Genomic DNA, 22,489 nt, shown 5'->3' on the forward strand with positions numbered 1-22,489 from the left:
TTTGAGCTCGTAGGAAAGATTTTAACGCCCTTAGTTGGTGTCATCCTTAAGCAGTGAAGGTCAAATATAAATGAAGGGTAAAATTTATTTGTTAAATTTTATTAAACATATTAGATTTTGTTTTTAGTAATGAGTTACATAACGCATTGGCATCAAAGAGCTGATATGCATAACCGAAAATAGTGGGTAAAGAAATGAGAGTTTTATATACTTTCGAATTAATTTGGAAAAATCAATTAGTTCTTGGAAGGAAGGAAATGAAAAATTATCGTAGATATGTGTCTATTGTTATGTCTGTGGTAATGTCTATGCCTATGTCTATGTCTATGGCTATGTCTATGTCTATGTCTATCTCTATGTCTATGGCTATGGCTATGTGTATATCAATGTGTATGTGTATGTCTATGGCTTTAGCTATGTCCATTGTCATCTCTATTGCCTATAAGGGATGATATGATTTCAAAGTGTCGTTTCGGTCATTTTTAATAATATGTCATGATCTGTAGCTTTTTTCATTGTATTCAGTAATGTTTATATTTCGGTCATTGAAAGATATATACAAAAACAACGTTTAAGAATTATTAAATTTTATTATAGTATTAAAATAATCGTTCTAAAATTGCAACTTTTCGTACGCTATTGCCATTTTATGGTCGTAATAATCGTCCACCTGTGCTCACTATTCGTCGAATTGTTGAGGGTCCAGCATGTCTACAACAAAGGCAGATCGGTCGACACTGTTTTGCTCGCTGTAGTTTTATGGCTGGGGAGGAGGTCCTTGTGGACAAGGAATTTGCGGTAGGCACCTTTTACGATATCAAAGAGACCTTCAACAATATGCGGATGGAGGCGGTTATTAAAGCACTCAAAGAGTTTTAAGGTGAAATCGGACCTCAATTACCCCATAAAGGAAGATGAGCTGAAAAAAATCAGTCTAGACTTTGCAGGACTGCGATTAAAACATCGCGGCAGCCTTACCTTCAGCGCATCAGAAGACGTAGCCGAAACTGACATTTGCGGCCTTAACAAAATTGTGATAGGCTCAAAGCGTTGGTCGATTTGTGAGGGTCTTATGATCTATTATAGAAGAGTTTTAGGTACCACAACGGACCGGCATTTTAAGCCGTTCAAGTTGGATCACTGTTAGGATCGAATTCTTAACCAAACGTAACCTACCGACTGAAAATAAAAAGCGGTACTATGGAGTAGATAAGTCATAGAGGTGATACAAATGATTACAGTCATTTTATTTTTATATGTGACAGCTGTTATTTAAAAGAAAGCAACACAAGGCTTGTTGTTTACAGAAAATATATTTATTTATTCAGTCGTGATACTTCTTCATGACAGGTTCAAACAGTTCGACAACAGTTGGCGTATGCTGTGTGAATGAGCAGAGAGAAAAAAATTTAATATTTTTCTTATTGATTTATTATTGTAGTTGGTAAACACTTACCTGTCTCCGATTCTGGGGATTCGCCACTCGACGTTAGGTTACCACCGTCAGACCAGAAGGGCCATGTTATACGGTAGAGGCCACAGACGTCGCCAGTACAGACGGCCGTACTATTACAACCGCTGATGGCCTCACAAAGACACCCCAGGCAAACGTCGTTGACGGGGTTTTCTTTAAATAGCAAATGAAGAGAATGAGATTATTTTTTTTCATAAAAAACCAAACAACAATAAAAAGACGAAGCTTATGATAGACAATAACATACACTTATAAGCACACATACTATATATGTACGTATAGTTTTATTTTATATAACAGATTCATTTACAATTCTGACAATAAATGGGTTACCCCAAATTTATTTTTTTACGCTTCTTTAATTATCGTTGCTGAAGTAGGGTTCGTTTTCAAAATAGCTTCTATTTGTTGATTAACTATATATGCATAGAGTCATTTTAACTACACATGACACTGAACAGGGTATATTAAGTTGGGCACGAGGTTTTCTCTCCAAGGAACTACTCAATTGTCGGAACCGCCCATAGCAGACCTCTATGGAATATAGCGGCCATACAAGATTTTTTCCTTTTTAAGTAACTTCAATTCGACTTGAATGCAAACCATATTTGGACAACAATTTATTTAAATTATTCAGCGTTGAAAAATACATATAATTTAAAATTTTTATATTGTTATGTTCTATCCATAAGATGGCAGTCGCATATAATAATTGTAGTTCACCTACTATTCATTCCTCTTTCAACAGTAATTACATTCCCCACACACCTATATTGTTAGTTATTTTCAAAATCATTTCCTGAAAAAATGATTTCGAAAAATAAGGTATATGGCAAAACATCGTTTGCCGGGTTAGCTAGTGTATATATATTAGAATCTAGTATATAACATCTAAGTTATGTTTGAGTACTCGTAGCGTCAAGACTTAATCCTGCGTTCTTACAAAATCAGACTGAAGAAAAAAACCTAACTTGTTACATAAACCACAATAGTTTGTTCTACGATTGGAAAGGTGAGCAGTAGTAGAACCACTTAACTTCGAAGCTTTAAGAAGGCCTTCACTTACTTCCGAAAAATATTTTTTAAGGAAAAATTCAATAAGAAACCTTTATTTTGATCAATAGGGACAAATTTAATTTTATATTAAATCAAAGACTTTAAGATGGATCTTCTCCCCAAATTGTTTTGCAGAGATTTTTGACGTCGTAGCTCAAGCTTAATGACATTGGTTTTTTAAATGAAGAACTCTTTAAACTGTTTTCTTCAAATTAAACGATGTGCAGCTTCTTAATACAGGGTGCACCACTCTTAAAACTCCTTTTTGCATATGAGATATTTTTTTCAGTCTGACGCTTTAAAACTGATTTTGAATTTATTTTCAATATAAGACTCTCTATTGGCCACAATAAAATTAGTTCTTTTTTACTAAGTTTTTCATTACTTTTCAAGCAACTTATGTGAAACAGCGATGATTTCGGCACGAACGCTTCCTTGAGATCGTCACAGTTCCAAAAACTACTTGTATGTGCCAGCAGTCTTTGACCCATACATATACTATCTTAAAGATAATCTCTCAAAAGAAAGAAAATGTCATATCTCCACAATGACCTAAACTTTCTTCGAAATATCTTTTGCAAAGGGGTATTCCATAACGATTCTTTCTCTTTTAGAGACGCAAAGCTACGATCTTGGCTTAGAATAAGCTTTTCATGACATGAAATTGTACAAATTTATTTTAATAAAATACAGCAAGACTCTGACTGACTTCAATTTGAATTCAGAGAGGGGTCCATTTTGGGAAAGCAAATGATGGACCTGACGTACAACAACTGAAGTCGCATTAGCATCATTAACACTTTTAAAATTTTTTAGGCGTGTGACAATGGAATTTAATTTAAATTTAAGATGACCTTGACAGAAGGTGTTTGTTTTCTATTACGACAAAATACATAACCGCATTTACATATACATATTATGTTTGACTACAGTCTCAGATAGGGCAGAAAAAATGTATGGCCTCAGATGAATGATAACTTTAGGCCATTCTCTTCATAGTCAGGTCTCCGTACCTGACAGAGGATGACCAACTCTGCAGAATAACCTTCAATACATTTCAGAAATATTTTTTAACAATAATAGTCCGATTTTAACTCTTGGTCCAATTTTTAGCTAACTTAGAAGAATTTCTTGTAGGTTGCGCACACGTATTTCTTGTAGGGAGTGCACACTGAACTACCGTAGAGTAGATTAAATCTCTAAACTGAAACTGGGTAAAGTAGATTCGGTTAAAAGCTGAGCATGTATGAATGATGATGAGAAGCTAGAATTTATATTTGGAAATGGCCAGCATTCAGCCGACTGGTTGAGACTTTATATCTTCCACGACTCCCAAAGTTCCAAATAAAAAAAACTTGAACTTGGTCAGCTTAGACGGCAAAATATCAAGTATTTTATCAAATCCATTCAGTTGCTAAATAAGGCTTCATAGGTTGCAACTTGGGCGCACAATGGGTCTAATGATTGGAGCATTAAAGATTTAGCGGTACTAAAAGTCGTTAGCTTAAAAGAGACTGATAGTAAGAAAAAAATATATTTTTTGTCATAAGGAGTTTGATTTACTACTATACTCGTATATAGACGTCAAAAAATTGGAAGTATAATTGAAATACTAGAGAGCATACCAAAGTGTGATTAAGATTATTCAAACAAGAAAAAAGATTTCCTAATTGTTTATTGTTTTTCTTAAACACGAAATAAAATTAAATTTTATTTAACAATTTGTCTTCAGAAGTACAGTCAGAAAATGGTGTAAAAAATGTATGTCAAAATAATTGCAATAGAAGCGTGACCTTCCCATAGCCCAACGCAAAAAATCCCCATTACTTTCAATTACTAGCTGATTATAGTAATTTATTCACTAAAACATGCTGATTATAGTAGTTTATTTATTTTATTTATAATTTTTTTATTATGTTTGTAAATAATCTTTCGTTTTATTGTTTATATTTGAATTAGTTCTACTGAACTTTGGCGGTTTAATCTGTAGCGAAAATTAACATTTGATGTCAAAAGGTATTTAAGAGTATATTCAAGACGGAGTGAAAAGAGTGTTGAAAAAACAACTGTCGGTGTTCAAAAAACGGTCGTCAAATGGGGTTTGTGCCAACAAGCTGATTGAACACTTGGACTATAACAGTGTTTAATTGAAACATTCAAAACATAAAATATTTTACTTTGAACAGAATGAATAAACAACAAATTTTCAAAAGAAATGAAATTTCATTAAAATTAATTGGCAAACTCAGTTATATAACTTTTGTCAATTAATTTTCATGAAATTCCCTTTTCGTTCCCTTTGGAATTTTTTTCAAAAACTTTATAAAAAAATAAAACAGGAATGAAGAAAAATTAAAAATAGAAATTTTTATGCTAACTTTTCTAACTCTGTGATAATGATTTTTTTTTTTTTTTTTTTTGAAAAATGATACATCTTTGTATGCTTTTAGTTAATAAACATTGCAAATCTCTGCATTTTTGCCTTAACACTTGTGTGAAATATAAAGAAAAGTTAGCTCCAAATCCTTTGTTATGTAACTTATACTCATAAATGTATATAGTTATGGTTTAAATATACTATTTAAATATCTCAAATTTGCTAATACTTATTATTGACCAACAACATTTCCTGGTCTTTCACTAAAACATGTGAAAATAAAAGTTTTCATTATTTAACTACAAATTAACAAATTAATAGCAAACAATAAATAATATTTGAAAGAATGGCAGCAGAAATTCATTGTGTGCCAAAAACAAACACACGAAAAGAAATTAAAAACTAAGACAAAAGAATCAAAGCGCTAACAAATGCTAATTTAATGCGCTGAAGCCGGACTTGCTGCCATTTAGCCGCTTCACAGTTATAATTTCATAATAAAACTAATGTACATTTCTCGATACCATTTATTCTATAATTCGGTTTTATTTTCTAGCTTTGCTAATAATTTTCATATTTTTACTCACATTAACATTCAAAACTAAAACAATCGGTATACATAGATATATGTGTGTATTTCCCATACAATTCAATATCATTAGCTGTCTCCACTTCACACCTCAGGTGCACAAACAGAAATATAAACACAAATAAAATTAAACAATAATCAAGTTTTATTCTCACCCTGTGCATTGATCAGCATAGCAAAGCCCACACAAAACAGCGCAGCAATCAAATATTTATATAATAACTACACTACACTGAAAGCTGGATGGTTAAGCGCGATTTGGTTTTCGTATTTAAACAACTGAGGCAGGCACACGAAATGTGTGCGAAGTTTATGCTAGAAACAGTCCCCGAAGTTCCACCCTTTCGTACTTACCGCCCATATTTACACAATTTGTCAACTTTGTCTTTTGTTTGCTTTTGAGCAATGTTGCCATTGTTCAATTTGTATACATGATTTTGCACACATTTGGTTTTTTAGTTATAATTTTTCATATTGTAAAAGCTCAAAACTAAAATCCAACTACTAAAAATAGTCTACCTATTTATAAATAAATTAAGAATATTTCAAAAAGATTTAAATTTAATTAAGTTAAGTTAAATGAAACTTTTATTACATCGTCTTAAACTTTTTCGTGTGTGTGTTGCATGTCGCGTGACTCTTACGTGACGTCGCTTATCAGTAATAACATGTGCGCGCATATATGTACGTACATTTGCTCCTATAACATTGACGAATAAATAATGCATTCCTAAACCTACATACACATATGCGTACCCATGTAAATATGTCACCCACAAAAATTAACATTGTTCCACAAAAACAACAATCGTCTCAAGTGGCAGTGAATGTTAATGAATTCTCTTATTATATTTTCACTTTGTAAATAAATGAATCTGTAAGCGTACATTTCAAAACATTAGAATTCGCATTATTTTTCTCATTTAACAGTGGAAATGCTCAATTCTGGTATTTTTTAGTTTTAGTTACCATAAAATAGTGGTTACATTTATAAACTGTAAAACTCATGATGAAGATGGATTTGATAATAGAAAGATTGAAAATAATTAAAAAACGGATCAAAATAAATCAGTTTTTAAAATGAAAATATTTGGTATGTGGATATCGTCTAAATAATTGTTAACATAATTTTGACATGCAAAATACTATACCTACCTTGCCTACTTTTATCATTTCCAATTATCATTCCCATTTTCCAAGTAAAAAATTGAGATTGATGAAGCGATTTAAGGTTAAATGTCAATAATGAAAAAAAAAGGTTCACTTTTACCGTCTTGGCTTTTTGGTATTTAAAAAAATACAGCGAGACTTTGACTGACTTCAATTTGAATTCACATACGGGTCCATTTTGGGAAAGCGGATAATGCACCTAATGATGGACCATTAGCATCATTAACACTTTCATATATGAATATAAGATGACTTTGACAAAAGGTGTTTGTTTTCTATTACGACAAAATACATTAACGCATTTACATATACATATTATGTTGGATTACAGTCTCAGTGAGGTCAGAAAAAACTTTAAAGCTCAGATGAATGATAACTTTAGACCATTCTCTTGATAGTCAGGTCCCCGTACCTGACAGAGGATGACCAACTCTGCAGAATAACCTTCAATACATTTCAGAAATATTTTTTAACAATAATAGTCCGATTTCAACTCTTGGTCCAATTTTTAGCATCTTAGAAGTATTTCTTGTAGGGTGCGCACACTGGACTACCGTAGAGTAAAGTAAATCTCTAAACTGAAACTGAGTAAAATAGATTCAGCAGAATGCAGAGCATGTACGAATGATGATGAGAAGCTAGAATTTATATTCGCCAAATTCCAACTAAAAAAAACTTGAAGTTGGTCAGCTTGGACGGCAAAATATCAAGTATTTTATCATATCCATTGAGTTGCTGAATAAGGCTTAATTGGTTACCACTTGGGCGCACAATGAGTCTAATTATGGCTCAATAACGGCCGTATGCTTTTTCAACCAACCAACTTAATATAATAGCTTAAACGATTTGAAATTTGAAACTTCAAATATACTGAATCACTACTTGTTTTTTCAAAAAATCAAGATATGTTGCTTTCCCAAACGACGTTTTCGGAATATCCAATTTTTTGTTTTGATCTCCGAATCTCCGGTTTAACTAAATTATACTGATGCATGTCACAATATTGCGACTACGTCATTCTGTGGCCAAACAAATTTTACCATAGATCTGCTAAAAGCTCGAACTTCAATACTCTTTATAATATGAAAAAACCGAAGCAGCTTTTTTGTTTCATTTGATAACGAACGTTTTAGAAACATTCTCACTATGTTCGAAGAATAATATTAACGTCAGTCAAAATTAAAGTTTCCCTGTTCCACTTTATCAAGATTTTCTAATTTGGTGGCTAATGAATTTTTCAAATCTCAAAATAACAGTAAAGAATTAACAAAATTTTCGTCAAATGACATACAACAAATGACAGCACTAAAGAAATCGACAATTTGAAGGATTAACAGTTTTGCGGTTCTAAAATTCGGAAGTTTAAAAAAGACTTATAGTAAGAAAAAACTGTTGTTTGTCATAAGGAATTTGATTTACTACTATACTCGCATATAGAAGTTAAAAATTTGGAAGTGTAATTGAAATACAAACATAACAATTTTATTTAACAATTTGTCTTCAGAGGTACCGTCAGAAAGCGGCAAAAATGTATGTCCAAATAATTGCAACAAAAGCGTGATCATCCCAAAGCCCAACGCAAAAAATCCTCATTACTTTCAGTTGCTAGCTGATTATAGTAGTTTATTTATTTTATTTATAATTTTTTTCTTATGTTTGTATTATTTCGTTTCGTTGAGTGTTTTTGTTTTATTGTTTATATTTGCATTAGTTCTTCTGAACTTTGACGTTAAGTGGTTTAATCTGTAGCGAAAATTAACATTTGATGCCAAAAAGTATTAAAGAGTATGTACAACTAAACACATACATATAATATATGTGTTGTACTTATATATGTATTACGGCGTAGGCAAAGACGATTTATTTCCCATTTAAATAACATAGGGTTTTCGTACTTTTTCGTTGCGAAGCCAGTTAATACATGGCTGCGGCATCGAATCATTTTTATAGGAAATTGAACGCTCTACAAAAACTTTTTGCGACATTTTTCAAAAAAATCACTTGCGACAAAGTTATGCAAGGTAAAATTTGATCTACTTAATGTATTCATATAGTACACGATGTCGTATGAGTGACATAAAATTTATAAGACATTTGCATGAATGCTCAAGTCATTTGATGTATAACAGTAACTGGGTATAACTTTTAAACTAAAGATTTTATGAAAAAAAAGTTTATGACCTTCAATCAACTTGGGAAATAAGGGCTCCCTAATGTTTGAGTACGTTTATATAATATGGCAAAGGAGAAATCAAGACGTATCTTTTCTGTGTAATACTGTGTAATACCTTTCTGATAAGTACGATTTATGCCGCTTTCATGAAATAGGCCATATGCACACACATGTTCTATGTATAAGAGGTGTGTTGCTAAAAAATAACGATTTTTTGGTTAACACAGCAAAAAAAAAAAAATTTTACAAGCTTAATTTGAGAAATTAAAAATAACAAACTTCGAAAGCTCAGTTGTGGTATTCACTGACTGCTTCTAACTTTAAAACAGCAAAGTTAATATAATTTCGCCGAAAAATCACGCGCTTTTTCGCTTTATAGCATAAATGTGTATGCCAGAGGTTGTTCACCAATAGTTTACTTATTTCCAAGCTAACGGTTACTGACTCAACTATTTACGTATGTTATACCCTGAACAGGGAATAATAAAGTTTGCCACGTAGTTTGTATCACACAAAAGGAAACGACGGAGACCCTTTAAAATATATGCATAAATGATCAGCATATTGAGCTGAGTAGACTTAGCCGTTGTTGTTGTTGTTGTAACGATTATCTCGTCCCCACTTTGGTGGTAAGTTTCAGTTTGGTTGTCGTCGAGATCATCTAACGGGAGGCCCAGGAAACGAGCTGATTCGAGGTGTTAGATGAGTGGAGTTCGTTGGGCATGCAAAGAGGTGGTTAGTGTCATGCGGAGACTCATTGCATGCAGGACATACATTGGGTATGTCGGGGCCGATTCTGGATAAGTAGGAGTTTAACCTGCTACAGTATCCAGAACGAAATTGTGCAAGAGTCACTCTATATTCACGTGGCAACTCGAGCTCTACGTCTGCGATGAATGGCGGTTTTACTCCAAGTACGCCATTCACTGAGAGGGAGTCGGTGAAAGTGTTGATGGCTCCACTGTGAATGGCGCTCAATGCGTGTCTAAAGTTTGTTGAGTGCGAAGTCTGGTCGACGTACTGTCCAATGTCGTCAACGTAATCAAAGAAGGACCTCTTGATGTTCCTAAGAGACGGTCCCGCTTCAAGCAGACGACTGCAGGGGTGGTACAAAAACATCCCAGCAGAAACCGCTTGGATAGGAGCTCGTTATGTTCCTTAACCAGAAGCATACGGACCTCACTATATAGGTGTTCGATTGGAGACACCCAGAGGCATCCCGTGATAGTCCGGAGTACAGTGTTTTGACATGTATGAAGCTTCTTGGTCTGCGTTGCACTACATCCAGGCGACCATATTGGTGCAGCGCATCTTAAGACCGGCCGCAAGCGATTTGAGGATTTTGTTGCGGCTCTGTACTTTGGCAGTTATCGCGGTCGTGTTAGGGTGGAGGTTCACAGGCTGTCGAATTTAATATCTAAAATTTTAGGGTTGTTGACCGTCAGAATTTTAACGTCATCGACTGAAATGTTTAAAACCAGTCTGTACTCCTTCGTATAGTTTTTAAAAATACTCGCTGTTGGATTTAGTGTAGGAGAGTGTCAGGCTCCTTGCAGAAAAAAAGCGAGAAAGGTCCGAGCGATAGCCGTTTACCTTCGAACACATGTCATCGATTCCATTGCCCGACGTCAATATCGTGCAGTCATCAGCGTACGAGGTCCTTTGGTGGTTGGGGAAGTTTCGTGATGTAGAAATTACACAGATGCGGGGAGAGGACATCACCCTGCGGAACCCCCTGTTTAATTCTTCTAAGTTTGGAGTTTTGACGTCAAAACAGTACGGATGAACGCCAACCGCTCAGGTAGTTCATAGTCCACCGCTTCATCCCTGGAAGGAGCGTGGTTTGTTCTATGTCCTCACGTAGCGTCTTTCCGTCCGTATACATATATGCAAACTAGTCCCTCCATTTTTAAGCTATCGAATGAAATTTTGCACCTATTTGTTTTTTTCTTTTACACCAAATAAAACTAAATTTTATTTAACAATTTGTTTTCAGAGCTACAGTCAGAAAACGGTGAAAGTGTACGTCAAAATGATGATCTTCCCAAAGCCCAACGCAAAAAAGTCCCCATTACTTTCTGTTGCTTGCGGGTTTTAGTAGTTTATTCAGTTACTAGCTGATTATAGTAGTTTATTTTATTTATAATATTTTTATTATGTTTGTAAATAATCTTTCATTTTATTATTTATATTTGAATTAGCTCCACTGAACTTTGGCGGTTTTATCTGTAGCGAAAAAAAGTATTAATTTGTTTGTAATTTGAAAAATTAAAAATAACAAATTTCGAAAGCTCAGTCGTGGTATTCACTGACTTGTGCTAACTTTAAATGATGTTCACCAGAGGTTAGCTTTGTCATATTTTATAGGTTTTTTTCAGTTGGTAGATGGCTGATTATAGGTGTCAGAACACTGCTTACCTAGATAGCAATTACTTAATTTTAACTTATATATAATTTAAACTTGGTGTTTGATTTCAACACTCATGCATGAATTATTATTCAATAAGATAGTATTATATATGCATATTTAAAGTTGTAAGGGCCTATCGCCAATAGTTATGCTTTTTAGGTTAGGTGCGAACAACTCAGCTTTTTATATGATAACAGTGGAGATTAAGAGAGCAACAAGAATGATAATCTGGCACTCGAGATGTACAGATTTCGATCATGGTAATCAATCAAATTGGAATTGAAGAATAAAAGCATATTTGGTGTTGCTACAAAAACAACACACCACACCTAAGGTTAGGCTAGATTTTTCTTATATTTTGTTACCAGAAGGGAATGGTGCCACAAGAAAGAAGAATTGTAAGGTAAATGCAAATTCTAATTAAATGCTAGAGAAAGTTGTAGTTAAAATAATTTACTTTGAAACAGAGTCAATAAAAAACTGATTTCCAAAGGAAAAGCAAGGAAATTTCATTAAAAGTAATTGGCAAACTCAGTTATATAATTTTTGTCAATTAATTTTCACGAAATTTCCTTTGCTTCCCTTTGGAATTTTCTTCAAAAATTACGTATATATTAAACCTTATAAACAAAAAGGATTGTGTGGTTTTATGAAACCAAGGTAAAAGTGGAACTTTTTCTCATATATATATATTCACATAAAATAATTCGACTGTGATTTTGAGTTAGTTTGAGAATATTTCAAATTTATTCAAGTTTATTTTTAAGTGAAACTTTTATTACATCGTCTAAATTTTTTTCGTCTGTGTGTTGCATGTCGCATGACGCTTACGTGATGTCACTCATCAGTAATACCATGTGTGCGTTCTTCTCTATAATACATACATATGTATGTGCGTATAATATTTCCGAATAAATAATGCGTACACAAACCTACATATACATTTGCGTACACATGTGAATATGTCACCCGCACAAATTACAAACATTGTTCTACAAAAGCAACAATCGTCTCAAGCAGCATAAGCAGCACACACATATGTCAATATGTCAGCCAAATTGCTGAAACCCGAAACATTTTCAAGGACTCTTTGACATGAAAGCAAAAAACATGAGTTTTGGCAATTAGTAAATTTGAACTAGATTATAATACATATCCTGTGGAGTTCTGTGATACCAAATATATACAGATTATCTATAAATTATACTCAGAGGCGTTTCCGCATTGTAAATAAACGAATCTGTAAGCGTACATTTTTTAACATTGTAATTCGCATTATTTTTCTCATTTAAGACTGAAAATGCTCAATTCTGCTATTTTTGAGTCCCCTGATGTTAATTGCTAATCATTTTCTGTGGTGAAACACGCTCATCGTTTTCAGTTCCCCTTCGTAAAGTCATATATTTTGATAATAGCAGCATCGTGAATCTTCTCTATAATATATGTACGTTCTTTGTCATTGGTGCCAGTGCTCCATGCTATTTTATTTGTTTTTGTCAGTGTTTAAAGTAAATGTTGTTTTTTATTTGCGTTTGGTAAACAACGACACATTTAGTGACTCCAAAAAACTGATCAACGAGGTAAAAGCAAAGAATAGTGCAAACATGAATAACGATGATTAATTTTGCGCCGTAAAAAACAGAACGCCGACAGAGCACGTGCCTAAAGAAAAAGGAAAAAAAAATCTTGGTGAGTAAACATAGTTTTTATATAAAATGTTTAAAACTTTTTGCTGATGCATGTTGTTGTTTATGGACTTATTCCAATTTTGAGTGCTTGAATTTATTATTTAACTTATTTCGTATGAATATTAAATTAAGTATTTTTATTAATATTTGATTCATTCAATATATTCAATTTTATTTAACAGATGCCATGCCGAGGAAATATCTGGAAATATTGTTACAGCAAAACTTTTAAATCCAAAGCAGCAAAATGCGGAACGATGACGCAGGTATCGACAAAAAAGGAAGCGGTTAAAATGCATTTATAAACCGTGAAACTCATGATGAAGATGGAATTGATAATAGAATGATAGGAAATAATTGAAAAACGGATCTAAATGACTCGACGATTTTTAAATATTGTGTTCCGTTTTTTAATATATTAAGTATAATGTATGTCGTACTCTAAGACATAGAGTTCAATAAAAATTTCAGTTGGAGACCTAGTATACTTATATTATTTCCCATTATCATACTACAAAATATCGAAACTGGCAACCCTGCGTTGCAAGAGAGCTATCAGCTGACTCGTTTCTACAGTAAAAATCTAATTTTTGCGGATATCCTACCGTACGGTCTGTAGAAGCGGGCGGTAGGAGCGATGGTGGTAAGTGTTCATTTACATTACGCTCTCATAATTTATTAATACCATAACCGACTAGCACCAACTTGGAGGCACCCCACAAAAGGCCGTCCATCTCAATAGAGCGTACGTTATTCCTGATCTCCTTCATGTCGGTCTCATCATCCCAGGGCTTGACGTCCAGCAATACTGATGACTTAGCAATAAGCACTTGTTTCTTCGATTTCTTAGCAGCATAGGCAGCAACACGTTTCTAACGTATGCGTGGAGCCTGCAAATTCTTTTTATTCATCACAGCCGAAGAGATCTATATGATAGTCATCATCAGCAGCAGCTGGTGAAGCAGCAACTTCGTGTTTGGCACCGGCAACTTGTGGCAGTGGAGAGCCACTCCAGGCAGCACCTTCTGCGTTTAAAAAGTTGATACAGAAAAAATGGTTGTAATAGAATTTATGAAGCATGTAGCGTCATAGTAATGAATCCAAAAATACCCAAATTTCCACTCTTCAGAAAACATATGAACTAAATGTTTATCAAGCCACTTTGAGATCGGTTACTGGATCCAGGAAATCCAATATTATTTAAAATCAACCGCCGATAACACCGACACACAAAAAAAAAATTGTCTGTACTTGGTGACGGTGTTATTAACGTACATTCCGCTTTCCAGAAAGACGTCCGGAAATAGGGTTCTGGTAATGAGAAACAGAAACATTATTCTGGTTAAAATTATCTCAAATCGAAAAACCAAAAAAGTTTATTATTAATATATATGTATGAATGCAGATTATCATAGAAGAACTAGTCAATATTTTGATTTATATAAAAATGGCGGTTTCCCAAATAAAGACGTTTCTTTGCGACAAAATTTCCATTTCAAGTTGTTATTAAAAATATTGTCTCTTCGATCATTTTCCGACAAACAAGTCTTAAGGGATCGTGCTATTTGACCAAGTAAATTTTTGGCAAAGTGTTTTGAAGTCATCACACATCTACAATACAGCTAGGAACATCTGATTTACCTCGGGTGACGAAAGAGTTGTCGCGCAGCAATTGGAGCAAACACCAGCGCAGCGCTATAGAATATTGGCGAATCAGCTGTGGAAAAATAAATACAATTAAGAATTTTTACATGAGTAAACAAATTAATTAGTGCGAATATAGAAGTAAAAAAAGGGATTGTGTGGTTTTATGAAATCACGGTAAAAGTGAAACCTCATGCGAAAAGACGCTTGTAAGCAAACACATGCTCGGGAAGATGTGTATGGCGTTTACTTTTATGAATGAGTCAACTTCGCTTATTGAGAGTGCGTCTGCGTTCATGATTGAAAATGTTGTTGTTGTGTTATTTACTATTAATTTGGGCTTCACCAATTTGGCTGACATATTGACATGTGTTTGTGCTGCTTATGCTACTTGAGACGATTGTTGTTTTTGTAGAACAATGTTTGTAATTTTTGCGGGTGACATAATTACATGTGTACGCATATGTGTATGTAGGTTTGTGTATGCATTATTTGCTTGGTAATATCATTTGCATATATGTAAGTCATATTTTGTTTTGTGGGAGGGGGAATCTTCAGAAGATACCGTCATTTTTTCATGGTCATTGCTTGTTATTTGCCATCATGGAACCACCGTTAAGCATTACATCGTCAGGTGAAGCTTAGCCATGCTGCTCGTCTGTCACGCCTTTCTGCCGTACTCCTCATTCATTCTTCTGCTTTCGTTGCGTTGCCATTCTTTTCTTCTCAGCTCTTGCAGAGCTATAGCAGACCACGCTCTCATTCTATCCCACACTAGTTTCGATTCAGTCATAAGCCGCACTATGTTATCCGGTGTCACTCGTTCCTTTGTCAGATTCTCTAGATCGGCTCTCCCGATTTCATACCGCTGGCAGAAAAAGAAGATGTGCAGCTCGTTTTCTTCGTTGTTGCCGTAGAAGGAACATTTCGTCTCGTCGTCATGGCCGTATTTGTCAATCCTACATATTTCTGCTTTACTAACGCTTGTACGCTTCTAATTAGCCTGTGGGTTTATCTCCCTGCTGTTGCTCTTCCGCTCTTTCACCGTTAATCACCTGTCCAGACTTTTGGACCTGTCATATACTCGTTTGAGTCCCATGGCCATTAGCTCTGGTGGAATGATGCTCGCTATGATTCGAACTGCTTCGTGGGATACCGTGCGAAATGCGCACGTAACTTTAATGGCACTGAGCCGCATTAAAAACTTCGCTTTCTTAACATACGTCTTTTACTTTAGGGCGCGTACATCAGAATTGATTGGCTCACCTTGGTCAGTAGCGCTCGCCTATTCTGGCTTGGTCCACCACTGTTGTCCATTATTCTCGTTAGTGCGGCCATTACACGTGCTGCTCAACGATACTGTGACCGTCATGATACTATGATTGTCAATATTTTGTTTGATGCCTTCAAGTTTCTTCCTGCTTGTAATCAGCACAGCTTCAGTTTTTTGCCCAGCAAGTTGAAGGTTTGATGCTGTGAGCCATTTTTTGATCGTTACTGCCGCATGATTGCAGAGGTTCTCAAGTTGACCAAATTCTTTTGCTACTACAGTTATGGCAATATCATCCGCGTAATCGATGATCTGAACCTGCTTCGGGAGTGGGAGATTCAACACCCCGTCATACAGTACGTTCAACAACACACAGAACCTTGGAACTCCTCCTATTACCGCATATTTTATTCGTCCTTCATCCGTATCATACAATAACAGGCGATCAGGTAGGTAACTGCTTATAATCTTAATTAAGTAAGCCTGTGTTTCCTTACGTTGGCGCTTGCCTTTTGCCACCTCTGATATTCGCCATTATCAGCTTGTAAGCTTCGCCCCATGGGTTTTCATCGATTCTTCCGCAAAGTTCTTTAAAGCAGCAGGATTTGTTTTTTTAATTGCTTTTTTGAGATCGTTGCGTTTTCTTTTAAACACTCGCGTAGTTACGTGTCCACTGTCAGTCCCTGGCTCCTTTGGCACATCCTCCTTGCCCTGTGGCATTCCGTTCTTAATTTTTCGATCTCCTCATTCCACCAGTATACAGGTCTTCTGTGGGCCCAATTTTTTTCATACACATAGAGACGTCGCACGCTTTACTAACGTGCCTCACAAGTATCTCCGCCTGCTGAACTGTATCGTTAGCATATGCCAGCTTATCATCTTAAGTGAGCTTAAAGAGTTCCTCGTATAGGGTTTCTATTTTCCAGCCTTTGCTTTGTACCGTCTTAGTGGGCACACTCATTCGGTTATGCTTTGGGTGTCCGATTTCAAACATAATGGCCTGGTGACCCTTGTGGGTATATACTTTTAAGTTGCGCCACTGCCAATTGGTTGTCCCTGCTAGCGAGATACTGGCGAAGGTTATATCGATTTCGCAACCACTACCGTTCTTTTCGAAGGGCTTCTAGTTCCCGGTGTTCAGCAACATCGTATCTAACAGCGAGAACGCCTTTAGCAGGGCATCTTCACGCTTATTTAAACAGATGCTACTCCACTCCATGGCCTATGCATAAAAATCGCCTGCGACCACGTTTCTAGTAGTAGACAAAACTTCTCTGACCAGTTCGTCCAGAATTTATTCAAAATTATTGCGGTATGCTAGGTGGTATATAACAACTATAGAAGTTGATCCCACCGATTTGAAAAACCTTCTCTCCACATGCCCATATTGCAGCTTTGTTCGTGGTGTCAGAGATTTATGTCAAAGCTTCATATACATTCTTCTCATATACCGTTTGCTTAAGAAGATTTTGTGCAAACTCGCAGTGGTTTAGGTTGAGCTACGTGACTCTCATTTTTTAGTGCTTTCGCATACTTCTTGATACAGGGGACATCTTTTACCACCTATTTGGTGATCGACACTTGACACAGCCCTTGCTCCTATCGCCGGGACTGTTGCATGCTTTTACCAGATGTCCGTATTCAAGACACTGGAAATACCTCCTGAGATTTTGCTTCGCTCTAACTCTGCACACTACCCAACCTACTTTCATTTTACGTGCATTCAACAATGTCCTTGCCTCCAGCGTAGGTAGGCTTACCATAGCAGTTTGTCTTACCAAGTACGCAGTCCTGATGCTTCTAACCGAATTTATATCAATATGGTATATCGGCAATGTCCTCTTCAAGAGGCTTTGATCTACGCTTTGTTTCCATCACTTTACCTATTTAGGACTTATATTCACCCGTGCTCTTCATTTGTGCCTCTTTAAACTCTAAAAGGATTTGGCCTTCGGCTGTCTTTCTAATCCTTGACACATTTTCCACTAATTTCTGCAGTAAATCATCTTTTCTGACAGTCTTTAGGATGTGACTGTATGACTACTATATTACCGGTTTTCTCTATAATTATCGTGTCGGGTCGAGGTGGCGGCTTGTGCGGTGCCTTCTTTGGTGGTTTACGTTTCACCACAGTTCAGACATTTTGCTTTCCCTTTTCTTCCTCTTTGCTCTTGATAGGGTTCACACGCTTTGCTTCCTTGCATCCTGCTTCCAGCTTCAGACTTATTCGCCGCTTTCTTATAGGAGGTTTTGTTTTATTTGAGCGGTGTCCTTCTTTTTGATAGTATTTCTTCGCGAGGCCTCTTTGGCGTAGTTTCCGCAGTCATTGGCGTCACGAGAATACTTTGTCGTGCTTCCTTATTTGCAGTATGCTCCTTATGCGCACTTGCGTGTTGCTTTGCTATCAAACCGAGGAGATTTCTCATGTTGGTATTGATAGACCACTGTGGTGAGCGCATTGCTTCAATCAGCTTTTTGATCATACTCTCTAGTTCGACCATACAGTTTCCGCGAGGTTGCATCGCCTTTTCCAAGGGTCTGGTATCGCCCAACGCCGGTGGTGACGACCTCGCTCTCAGAAGTTTGTCAACACCAAGGTTTTTGATCGGGGACCTACCCAGCTTTAGTGCCCGCTTAAATGGTTCTTGCGTTTCTGCAATCGGCGTCCTTTGGGAGCAGTTTGTTCCTTGCACCTTGTTCTCACTTTCGCTCCAGCTTCCAATACTACTGCTTCCTATGATGCCAAAGATGTTGTTACTGTTGTTGTTATTAGTTTTGTTTCTTTGGTTATTCTCCATGTGTTTATGTTTACCAGCGCATCATGTGCAGGGGGGCAGACCAAAATAAACAGGGATGGGTGCATCTTCGGGGATACTGCCCCTACCCTAGTTGACTGAGGCCTGTCCTTCGCTTTACCAGTCCCTGAAAACACGGACGGACCGGCGCTCGTCCGGGGCAACACAGACTACTACCCCTGCATCCAATGCACACTCCTTGAGCAAGGCCCGAAGGGGCTGGCTTCTGATACACACCGCGGCAGACACATCGCCAGAGCATGCTCACATCACTCCCTCCATTCCGCCAGCAGAGAATTCGCTATCGACACTTTGAGAGACTCCCAGTGTGCCACGCTGTATACCGGTCAGCTTTTGATTACAGCTGCACCTAACATGGTGAACAGACGCTGACCAGGAAGCCGCCCAGTGGTCCGACGCTCCTGGATTTTTTATTGTTCATCATGCCCACTCATGATGAAGAGGAGGACACATATTTTTGAGGCGGTATCTATTCGCCAAGGTGACATGAGCTTCAAAGGATCCGATATCTTTATTTCTTGAGGCGTTCTTAAAATTCTTTAAAATCGGGTTTACACAATTTGACCCTATTTTATTTTACCCTGAACAGGATATATAGAATAAGGTTTGCCACAAAGTTTATAACACCCAGCAGGAAATGTCGGAGACCCTATAAAGTTTATATATACCATAAATGATCAGCGTGATGAGCTGAGTCGAGTTTAGCTAATTCAGTTTTTCCGCCTGTAAACCCCTGCGGGCAGGGGTAAGAATTTACCCGCGGTAAGGCATGCCTGTCGTAAGGGCCGACTAAAAGCCAAATGCACTATGACTGTTATTTTACCTTGCCTAAAAATATCAGCATAGTAATGTCAGAAATAGTGCTATAATACTCAGCTTGAACTGATATTATAGACTTTAAATGAGATTCCAAATAAAAAGACATTTGAAGTTCAAGCGACAAATGTCACCAGTTATTGAGTAATGGGTAGCTCAACTGGCAGTAGCTTCGGCTACACAGTCTTGCCGGAGACTCAACTCTGGTACCACGGGGATCAGAACCTAACTCCTGGAAGAACTGAATTTTCAGTTCAAAAAAGAAGTTGCACAAGCAACTGGGTTCTGTACCCGAAAACGGAAGAAGTTTTAGGTCGGCCTCGAATCCTACCAAGATGGTCAGTGTGCCCCTACACACTGGCCACTGGTAACGAAATAAATACTTGCGAATAGCTCGTATTATTTGGGGCGCTGATCAACGCATTGTTTTGATACGTTGTGCTTTTGAGCACCGTGAGGTAAGGTCGTCGACGGCAAGTACTCACGTACACATCGGACGTTGTCCGGATGTATACATATGAACTATTCCCTCAGTTTTTGAGATATCGAGCTGAAATTTTGCACAAGTCCGTATCTTCCAAAGCAGTTGTACACTTGATGGAACCGCCAAGTTTTTGTATGCAAAACTATATGAATACTATAATTTCCAAAGAAATTGTACAGATCGGATCACTATAACGTATACGTACAAACTGATCGATCAAAATCAAGCTCTCATATAGAATCTTATGTATTTTTCTTGCTTCTTTAAAATAATCTTTTTAGCTTCCTCTGTGCTAATAAATAATATTAAAATTCAAATTAATAGCTTTTAATCTCAACCAACCATAAAGTGCGTGTAAAGTGTACTCACCTATCAGTATCGAAAATATTCCACATAGTGTTTTAGTAGCAGGAAGCATTCTTGCTGCTGTTGAAGATCGAATTTAGTACACACAATTTATTTATTTATTTTTTGTCTGATATTTTATTTTTTGTTTGTGTGAGTTTTCAAATGGCAACTACTGTTCAATTCTAGTTTCAATTGTAGTTAGCAATAATTTATATTGGATTGTTGGTAGTTAAATTGGGGATTAAAAAGTTCTTTTAGCATCATATTTAGCTTTTTGACTAACTTCTTTATACATGAGTACTTTTACCAGGCAGGTCCACAATCGGAGCCGTTGAAGACGTCGTGCGCAGCGTGGACGAAGCCAATCGAAAGAACAACTCATCGAGGCCAATAGTCCTCCTCGCAACAATAGACATAAGAAATGCATTCAATAGCGCAAAATGGATAAATATGATAGATGCACTAGAAAGCCGATTCAAAACGCCCCCCTACCTGATGAAAATGCTACGAAGCTATCTTAAAGACAGGGAACTGCTATATGACACAATGGACGGCCCTCAAAGAAAAGAAATCACCTCCGGAGCAGCGCAGGGATCCATACTTGGACCAGACCTATGGAACGTCAGCTACGACGGAATTTTAAACGTCGAAATTCCAGACGACTGCTACCTCGTTGGGTACGTGGACGACATCGCTGCCGTCATAACAGCTCGTAATACCGACATAGCCAGACGCAGACTTACACAAGTCATGCTGCGAGCACAGACATGGTTGGACTCACACGGCCTTAGCCTAGCCGCAGAAAAAACCGAGCTGATCCTGCTCACTAGGAAACATATCCCGTTGGAGGTGAACATGAAAGTTCATTCCGAAACCATATAAACGACGAAAACCCTAAAATACCTAGGTATAAGAATGGACAACAAACTGACGTACTGGGCTCAAATTCAGCACGCTGCTAAAAAGTCAGCCAATATAACCATGTCGCTTTCAAGACTTATGGCAAACATCGGAGGTCCGCTAGCAAGCAGAAGGAAACTGCTCATGGACACAACATAGTCAGTGCTATTATATGGTAGTGAACTATGGGCCGATACATTAAATGTGAAACATAGACGGAAAGTAGTTGCTAAGGTGCAGAGAACAGCAGCCCTGAGAGTCGCCTCGGCTTACCGCACTGTATCCGAATCCGCAGTGCTAGTGATAAGCTGCGTAATCCCAATAGATCTACTCGTAAAGGAGAGAAGACAACTCTGGTTATGGAAGAAAAATGGAACGGAAATACACATGCAAACAAGACAACAAGCAAGGAAGCAAACACTCGAATTTAGGCAAGATCGGTGGACAAGGGAGCGCAAAGGGAGATGGATTGATCAAAGATATAGAAACATGGCACAGTAGAAAACACGGCGAGGTGAACTACTACCTAACACAGATGCTCTCCGGCCACGGATATTTTGTAAAATACCTGTATGACATGGGTAAAGCCGAGAGCCCTGCATGTATTTACGGAGACGAACCACTCGATGATGTAAACCATACCTTATTTAAGTGCCATCGATGGAAGGAAGCTCGGAGAACTCTAGAGAACAAAGTTGGAGAACTAAACACGGAAAACCTAATAGCGAAAATGATAGCTAGCGGCGAAAACTGGCAACAAATTGCCTCATACGTGGAACATGTACTACGCATCAATAAAAGGGACATGGACGCGGACCCTCCGAACAATTCCACTCAATAGAAGATAGTCAGCCTGATGATGGCTACAAACCAGTAGGCATCCCTGGACGCAGAGAGAGTAGAAACTGACCCGCTATGGGTCCATCTTGGAAACCTTGCTCTGAAGTAATGCGAAAGCGGTCCCGGGGCAAGGTAAAAATCCATGATAGAAGGGGGAGTGTTTTAGTGGGTACACCACTCACGTAGGTTGACGATCCCTATATGGTGCGAAGGCATTTTAAACCCTTCTCTCGACCTAAAAAAAAAAAAAAAAAAATTATAAATTTCCTGAAAGCATATGTCCGTTTTATACTATTCTATATGCTGTATATCACATTCAAAAATTATAAACATTGTGTTTCTTTTCTTCTTCTCGTTTCCGAATTTTTATTAAAAATTGTTAAGAACAAAAATTATTCTAAACTCTTTAACATTTATTATATATAAATGCTAAA

The 22,489-nt window shown here is 36.9% G+C and overlaps 2 protein-coding genes and 1 long non-coding RNA gene across 4 annotated transcripts in view; 1 reads left to right on the forward strand and 2 right to left on the reverse strand.

The window, feature by feature from the left end:
* The window catches only part of LOC106614492 (invertebrate-type lysozyme 3-like), a 32,586-nt gene extending 26,879 nt beyond the window's left edge, over positions 1-5,707 (reverse strand). The window contains exon 1 of the mRNA XM_036369244.2: positions 5,652-5,707. Within this exon, the coding sequence (XP_036225137.1) occupies positions 5,652-5,670 (19 nt within the window). The 5' untranslated portion in view covers positions 5,671-5,707. The remainder of the gene's footprint in view (positions 1-5,651) is intronic.
* Positions 1,224-20,505, reverse strand: LOC138856852 (uncharacterized). Its single transcript, XM_070107625.1, has 3 exons — positions 20,337-20,505; positions 1,457-1,627; positions 1,224-1,381 (listed from the first exon to the last, which is right to left on the reverse strand). Exons 1-3 carry the CDS (start codon positions 20,383-20,385, stop codon positions 1,353-1,355), a joined length of 249 nt encoding a protein of 82 aa, XP_069963726.1. The 5' UTR covers positions 20,386-20,505; the 3' UTR covers positions 1,224-1,352.
* On the forward strand, positions 12,608-14,384 carry LOC138856853 (uncharacterized). 2 transcript variants are annotated; one of them, XR_011395801.1, is made up of 3 exons: positions 12,608-12,938; positions 13,120-13,580; positions 13,636-14,384. It is a non-coding gene; the product is annotated as an uncharacterized lncRNA (long non-coding RNA). The 2 variants fall into 2 exon arrangements; XR_011395802.1 differs by lacking the exon at positions 12,608-12,938 and adding an exon at positions 13,003-13,050.
* Positions 20,506-22,489: the final 1,984 nt, after the last annotated feature.

This window comes from Bactrocera oleae, chromosome 4, assembly GCF_042242935.1.
Source record: "Bactrocera oleae isolate idBacOlea1 chromosome 4, idBacOlea1, whole genome shotgun sequence".
Lineage (NCBI taxonomy): Eukaryota > Metazoa > Arthropoda > Insecta > Diptera > Tephritidae > Bactrocera > Bactrocera oleae.

Bases quoted from the DNA above. Each gene is read 5' to 3' on its own strand.
- LOC138856852 (XM_070107625.1), bottom strand. From the start codon at position 20,385: ATGCTTCCTGCTACTAAAACACTATGTGGAATATTTTCGATACTGATA. The intron at 1,628-20,336 runs GTGAGTACACTT...TGCTATTTAAAG, and splicing joins AATATTTTCGATACTGATAG to AAAACCCCGTCAACGACGTT. The intron at 1,382-1,456 runs GTAAGTGTTTAC...TCATTCACACAG, and splicing joins ATCCCCAGAATCGGAGACAG to CATACGCCAACTGTTGTCGA.